Consider the following 8,075-nt stretch of genomic DNA (forward strand, 5'->3'; position numbering starts at 1 on the left):
TTGAATAGTTGTTTTGAGTGCAGAGCTTGCTGGTTGGTTTAGTCTCAACTTAAGCTGTTTTCAGCAGTAAAGAATATTTTTTTTTTCGTTTCAGTCGTGAAGACTGCTTGGATGACTGCGGACATATTCTGCAAAGCCGGATCTCTGGCAAACTCGGTGTTGACCTGGTTCTGCACTAATCACTTGAAGGATGCACTCAGAGCTAACATGTATCGAAGTACAGACATGACTTCTGGTGGAGGATCGAGTCTTGCTACTGCCAAAACTACAATCAGCCTGGTAGAAAAAACTGCTTTTGCATTTCAACCTAAGGTTTAAAATGTCAATAAACAATTTATTATTTCAAGGTGGGGAGGGTGTTCGATATCTTTATCGAACACCTTTTTTCGAACCGTTTGATTTTTGATTTTTTGAACCGTCGAAAGTAGTTCGTATTGCGCCAAAGGCATTACTCAAAAAGAATTTAGGCCCAGTCAACCCCAAATAGGTGCTGTCAGGCAGTTCAAAAAGGGGTTTGAAAAACGCATTCAACACATCTGGCAACCATTATTGAAGGGAACGCTATTGATTAAGTTTTATGGATTTTTGCAGTTCAGGCAATGATGATTCACATTTTACAGTATACCCCGCTGCGATAGCAATTGCAAAATTTGAGTGAAAAATCACTTCAGTAAAACTAGTTAGTACTATCACCAAGTGAAACTGTTGCAAAGCCTAATTATCGTAGCAGAATTTTTTGTTCCGTCTTTCAAAGAAAGTGCGTAATATTTAAACTTGGGGTGGTTTTTGTATTCAAGAAACTTTTGACTTTTTAGCTAAGCTTTTGACGGAAATGGAACTTGAAAGATAATGTTGTTCTGAGCTCAAATTTTGAAAGCTGAGCTCAGTTGTTCTGAGCTCATGTCACTGGCGGATTAACGCGTTCCAAATTGAAATGAATTGAAAGAAAAGACATTTGGTTGTAATATTAAGAAGCAAGACGCTAAATACATACCTTTGTAGCTTATATAAGCGCGTGGGGGATACACAGAAAAAAAAGCCTTTTTACTTTCGTGTTTTGATAATTTTGACAATTTTTTGAGCAAAAAACATCTTAAGTTTCCTTAAAACTCAGTGGGAACATTCAGGGCTTCGCTCTGACGCACTAGTAGTCTTTTGTTCCAACTTTCGTTGAAAACGACAGAATATTTGTTCTTCAGGTGACTTTTTGTTCTAAAAAAGCTTCAGCTTTTTAACTAACCAATTTTAAGTGGCCGAATTTAGGAAATGGACTTCACGTGTGATCAGTTTCCATAAAGTTTTGGGGGTATAAATATTGCCAGTTTGGCTCAGGAATTGTTTCAAACTGATGCATGCTTTTTGATCTATTCATAACTTTGCTATAAGCGAAATCATTAAAAGGCATTTGGAGCATTCAGGGCTCCGCACTGATACAAGCAGTTTTGTCACGGTTTCGTTCTGAAGGAATAGTTTTGCTTGAAGCAGTGCCCGTTAAAATTTTTTACAGGTTTGCTAAAATGAAAATGTTTAAGTGCAAGTGATTTCCTTATTGTTCCGACTTTTGAAAAAAAAAGAAATATTCGTGCTCGGGGTGTTTTTTTTTCTCCTATCGATTTTCGACTCTTTAACTAACCATTTTTGACGGAATTTGTTTAGTATCATCCAGAAATTATTGTTGTCCTGAGCTTGATCTTCAAAATTTTTTTCACAGTGATTGTTTTTCGTAAATTTATAGGGTTCAAATATAACCACTTTGGTGATTTCGTGATAACTAACGCGCGATATAGTTGGTGAAATTAACGCGTAAGCGGTAATTTAATCCGTTTTAGAAATCCGTTGGCATGCTCTTTGGTCTATTTACTACTTTGATATATGAAAAATATATCACTTTGTTCTTTACATAGCGTGTGGGAGGATGATTTTAAAAAAAACATCAAAAAAATTTGAAAATTACATAGATATTAGGACGCAGTCGAAACAGTCAGGGCTGCTCCATAAAATTATCACGCAGTCGAAGCATTGAGAGATATGAGCAACCTTGATCTTTTAACGTATCAAAGGAAATTTCAAGTTGTTTGAATTTATGCTAGAGTTGTTTTTCTCTATCTAAAAAAAATTGTTTACTTGCAAGTTTTATCGTCGAGTACATCAAGTGTAATCATTTTTTATAAATTCATGGGGGTTTGAGAATTGCTAAAAAATTTAAATTGAATTTTTAAAGTAGCCGTCAATGACCAATCGATGAGGACACTGCTTATGAATGTTGCTAACATTTGTTGAAAATACATCAAAACTTAGTGATTTTGAGTAGGAGCCGAAAAACACATTGGGGGCTATGTGGATATTGGATGCCCCCTCCCCTTCAGTGGTTTTTTCCCATCACCAACCCAAAGAATTCTAAATTTTTTTCGAATTGTTTTCTAATTTCGCCAATAAATAATATTTTTGAAAGAAAGCACAAGCCATAAAAAACGCAAGTTTCGGTCCAAAGTTTCCATAAAACGATTTTTTACCATTTTTTTTCCACAATTTTGTTCCACAGTTTTTTTTTGTCTCATTGGATCTATATAGTGTTCTCAGAGCGCTCGGAAAATGAATTTAGTCGACCTAAAAAGTCCGCCCTCACGAAAAAACCCTAGGTTGTCCATTGCATTCAGTGATGATTAAATTAATCGGACACAAGAAACAGTATTGATTTTGATAATTAAACAAGAATTACGCTGTAACTACAGAATGAATTGATGAGAAAGTTATATAAAAAGAAACCTGTAACACAGCGCAACATATTTTTGGAAACAAATTCCAAAATTCAGTGTAAGAAAATGTGTTTTTGATCGATAGCCAAAAAAGCTCATTTTTACTATAAAAAAAACAAAAGTTATAATTTTAGATTGAAAAAAAATTTCAAACGTTTTATGGAATTTTCGGAGGTTTTACCTTCTAAACTTTGTTAAGATGTGAAGAGGGCTTACTTTTATATAATTTTCTCATCAGTACAATTTGTAGTTTCAGCGTAATTCTGGAGGAGTTGAAAAAAGTCAAAGTTACTCGTTCTCGGTTAAAATTTGGTTGAAAATTTCGAAAAAATTGTCACATATTTTTTTCTGGTGACTTTCTGAGCAATTTTTGGTATTCATCCCTTTTTTTTCTAAAATGAACACAATTTGATGTAAACGCGTTTGAAATTTCTAATTTTATTCGTTTTGTACAGATAATTAAAATTAGCACTGTGTTATCATATCAGATTTGCTGTTGCTTCTCAAAATTGTCAAAATTTGGAATGTCTCTTATAGTGAACAATTGATTAGACATGATTCGGACCTTATACCGCTGAAATAACCCTTGACCTTATTCTCCTTTAGAGGGAAGGGAAGGATATTTGCAATTATGTACCATATATCAATTGTTTTTTTTTGTAAATGGACACAATTTCTGCGGCGAAAAATGTACATGGTGCACAAAATCTCATCGAACCTTCGTTTGAAATCAATCAAGTTGAAGAACATATGTATACGGTACACTTTTTGCTTGACAATAATGCTATCATAATATTTTTGTTTTAAGTTATCGGCACTATAAAAACTTATAAATATTATAGCTTATCATTCGGAGAACACCAGCTTGAGCGGATACTGAAAGCTATCCTGCTTGTTTATTGTCGCAAAAAGTGATTTCTTGAATGATTTAATGGAGGTGCGTTTTATGCGCATTTTTGCTTAATTCTTATTGTCTGAAGTTTTGTTTGCTCTGATTTTAATTTCTCCTTTACTAAGTTTAAAACCAAAAAAAAATCAAATTTAATATTAAGTTTTTTTTTAGGTTTCTTAGAATTGTAATTGAATATTAGATTAGTCAGACTTTCTGTGCTAGCTGCCAATAGTGCGTGTGTTTTTCTTCTATCTTGAACCGAAATAAAAAATCAAACTTTGATAAAAGTTTCTTTATTGAAGCTGTGCATATAAACAGAAACAATTGAAAACATCAATACATCAAATTTGAAAACAGAACATACTTGACAACAAATAACAAATCGTAAGTAAGTTGTTCTCTAGTGAAAATTGAAAACAGATAGTTTCAAATATAAATGCAGTAAAATGAAGGCAATAATTTTTCAGTAAACATATTGGTCACACAGAAAATTGCTACTTTTATTTTGCTTTTAAGGCGTTCCTGTCGGTGTTACAGCCTTTTGACGTCATCCTAAGTGTATTAGCTGCATTTTTACTTGAAAACGTGTTTAAAACGTGTTTATTGAAATCGTCGAATGCGACTGCTCAAATGATCTCAATTTCCATGATGTGATTTTTGTTGTCTTTTCAAAAACTGTTCAAAGAAGTTAGATATAAAAAATACAACAAAATTTGAACTTCCCATCTCAATAGTGACAATTTTTCAGGGTACACCCAGGAGTTGCAAATTTTGCCTCCAAACGTGACTGCTCAAATCCTTGTAGATGTTGAGATGTGACCTTTTTTGTGAATTTTTCAAAAATTTTTTGGAAAACGTAAGTTAAGTTTTTTCTGAATTTGAAATTCCTAACCCTGTAGTTGAGAACTTTCAAGGTACTCTCAGGAGTTGTGAGTCTTGCCTCCAAATATGATTGCCAAAATTTTATGTAGTTTTTGGAGATTTGACGTTTTTCGCGATTTTTTCAAATTTTTCAAAAAAACCTAATTCAATTTTTTTTCTCGAAAATTGTAATTCATAACCCTGTAGTTGGGGGCTCTCAGAGTGCTATCAGGTGTTGCTGCTAAATAAGACTGCTAAAATTTTGTAGTTTTTGAGATATGACGTTTTTATGGTTTCAAAAAAAAAAACTTTTTTTAGAAAACTTAATTTTGAAGTTTCTCAAAGTTTGAAATAGTCAGTGCTGTACTTTGGTATTTTGCGAGTACTCTCAGGCGCTGCTAACTTTGCGTCCATATGCAACTACTCAATGGCTTTTAGTTTTCTAGATGTGACATTTTTTTTGTAATTTTCAAGATTTTCAAAGAACTTGGATTTTATAAATTTCGCAAAATTTTATGGTTTTTCAAAATTGATTTCAAAAAAATTCATTAAAAAATTTTACAAAATTTGAAGTTACCACTCTGTAATTGGGTGTTGCCAGAATTGACTCAGAGGATGCAGACTTATTTCCGGCATATGCGGTTTTTTTAGGAGTTGCTAAAAACTCGAAGCACCGGAGTTGCGTTACAGGCCAGTATTTTCTAACTCTTTAACAAAACGGGACATTCTCGTCTAGATCGTGTTAATACTAGCAGTTTTTGTGATCCCCGGTCTATCACATACAGACGGCAATGTTTTTTTTTGTTTCAGGTAAATATACATTTTGGTTTGGGGCAAAAACATTGATCTTCTGGGGGCTCGAACCTACATCGCACCGGTCGGCTCAATTTCTAAGCATTTATCTAGACCTCTCGATCAACCGGTCCTAATTCTGTTCAACTTACTCGAATTTTTATTCTCGCTTATGAAAGGCTATGTGCGTGGCAACCGTTTTTTTTCCAACTTTTTTAGTTACAGATTTGGTAAATTAGTTTATATGAATCGAAACCTCCATCAGTTTTTTGTAGCGTTGTAGGCTTGAAAAATGCCAAATATTTCCTGTTCTTCCTGTTTTTCCCATTAACACGAAGGCTGCGAATAGACTGGTGAATAGATGAAGGAGGTGCATAGATGCTATACGAGAATTATATTACTTTGTACTGTACTTGGGAAAGGTTTTCAGACAATTGATCTGATGCGAGCAGTCTTGCCGGCTTCTAGTATAGACAACCGCTCAGTAAAATGTGCAAAAAAGGTTAATAAATTTGAGAAAAAAATTGGACATAATTTACATGCCTCCCTATCGTGTCTCAGGGGGGGGGGGTAGGGAGGGGTTGGGGGAAGGTTGTTCTGATATTAGTTCTTAATTGGAATTTTCAGCTAGTCAGAATCAAGTATTTTACAAGCAGCACCAATCTATTTGAATTTTTTGTCTATTTAGGGGAAGTTTTTTTGCGATACGCAATTATGGCCTCCTTTTTCTCAGCCCGAGGAAAAAATAAAGGTCTACAAAAATAAGCTCGAATAAAATGAGTTCATGTTTTGAATCGTTTTAATTAGTCATAACTTACTTTACTCTCACAATCAGACCGAAAATTAAAAAATCATTGTGAAAGGATCTAACCTACTTTTTTCGAGTTTAAATTTTGAACCTTAATGTGCGAATATTAGTTTGCTCAGTCTATATGATTAAAAATTGCCACTCAGATTTAAGTTAAACAAGAATAGCTGGTGGCTGATGAAGGATCACATACTAATCAGACTGCAGTGATTGGTGTATATAATTTCAAAAATAATTAAAATCTAAAAGAAAAAAAGATAATGCGACTATTGCTTGAATTTTTTAAACAATTTTTTCAAATTAATTTTGCTCGTATTCTTTTTTTCTGTGAAGGGAAAGAAAATTAGTTTTTACGAGACTACGTAAGAGCTAATTTAATGGGTAACTCACAGGAGAATTAAATTGAGAGTCAATTTACAAACGACGGAAAAATTTCAGACCATCTTTTCGCGAAACTGAGACATCTATTCAAATATTTTTATGAAACTCGAATCGTGTCCGTGAAGTTTTTAATATGATATATCATGCTTTCCTGGAGGCTCCTAGAAATGGGTGGGAAAACACTAGCTGATACGTAGTTCTTTCCCGCCACTTGAATAACGTCGTCTGAACGATTACCCGAAACCAGGGGCAGAAAGTAATTAGGCCAAAGATTATCCTTATATTTTGTTTCAGGCAATTTCCCCCTGCAGAAAACCCGCTCTCGTTCCTAATGGCTGCCAGAAACCCTATTTAGGAGGACCTAAAAATCAGAGAAAACTGAAAGCAAGACACCCGGCCCCAAATGTGCGTCAAAACGGAGCAAAACGGCCCAGTCTAAATACTAGTGGGAGACTTCAAAACTCGCACATCAAGACGAGCAGTTTATAAATAAAATCAGTATCAATTACTTTCACCCAGTGAGCGACCAAATTAAATATCATTATGGCGTATTACCTTGCGTTGGGTTTTGTAAATGTCTATACGTGTGATGTCCAATTTAGTTTTTGTTTATGACAATGGAAAAAATCTGTGAAAACAGAAGTTTGGTCTGATAAAAATTTGGTGATAAAAATTTGGCGTTTAATATTTTAATGTTATGCTAGTTAAAGGTAGATTTAAAACGAGAGCTTCAAATACGGTCGGGCTCATCATATGTGACGTGCTGTTCTGTTGTAGCTAAAAAAATTATTCAGCAGTTTAAATTTTGATTGTGGTTTTTTTTTCCGACACAGGTCCTGAATCTTTAGGTCTTGCATGTAATTTCTAAACCACTGTGCCAATTTTCTGGGTCCAGGTTAGGGTGTTGGATCTCTTTAGCTATATCCCCCGTTTTGCAAAATAGGAGAAGATTCGTCCCTAGGTATAAAAATTGGATATGCTTAACCGTTGATTTTTTTTCTTTATTGGGGATATTCGTTACTAGGTACGCGAGGGGGAAATAGTGAAAGAAAATCATGGTTTTATGTTCAGAACCTGGTGATCGTTTTGTTTTCAGGATAGTGGGGGCTAGTAATTGTTACGATCAGGCTGTAGAAACAAAGAATAATCCGCAAATATAGTGGCAAGCATGAGTATTTTATACCTAGTGACATTTGCCAAAAAATAACGAGTCAAAACTTAGTTGTCTAGTAAGAAGTAAATTGATAGATTAGTTGTTTAGTTAGTTGCAAGAGTTAATGCTAGATACTTAGTTCCAATTTAGTATTTTATCAGTCAGAACTTTGACAGAGAGAATATCGAGCATAAGAGAGATAAATAGACATCTAACAAACGATGTAGCAAAACAACAGAGTGTCCACGCACAGCGTGGCATTCAGTATAGGCCAGATCTGTGGCCTTGATTAGCAACGATGAATATAAGTCTGCAGCATGGCTGCAAAAGGACAAGTTGTGAGCGAGGTACCGAAGGTCGCCTCATGAAATTACCCGCGGGAGAATTTTTTTTTTAATTAGTCCAAAAAATTGTAAAAAAAAAGAAAATGAA

The 8,075-nt window shown here is 34.4% G+C and overlaps 1 protein-coding gene across 1 annotated transcript in view; it reads left to right on the plus strand.

Moving 5' to 3' along the window:
- LOC134844522 (uncharacterized) overlaps positions 1 to 7,270 on the plus strand; it is a 638,515-nt gene extending 631,245 nt beyond the window's left edge. Inside the window, exons 5-6 of the mRNA XM_063861242.1 lie at positions 95 to 279; positions 6,785 to 7,270. Of these exons, the coding sequence (XP_063717312.1) occupies positions 95 to 279; positions 6,785 to 6,979 (380 nt within the window). The 3' untranslated portion in view covers positions 6,980 to 7,270. The remainder of the gene's footprint in view (positions 1 to 94; positions 280 to 6,784) is intronic.
- Positions 7,271 to 8,075: the final 805 nt, after the last annotated feature.

The sequence above is a fragment of the Symsagittifera roscoffensis genome, chromosome 4, assembly GCF_963678635.1.
Source record: "Symsagittifera roscoffensis chromosome 4, txSymRosc1.1, whole genome shotgun sequence".
In the NCBI taxonomy this organism is placed as follows: Eukaryota; Metazoa; Xenacoelomorpha; order Acoela; family Convolutidae; genus Symsagittifera; species Symsagittifera roscoffensis.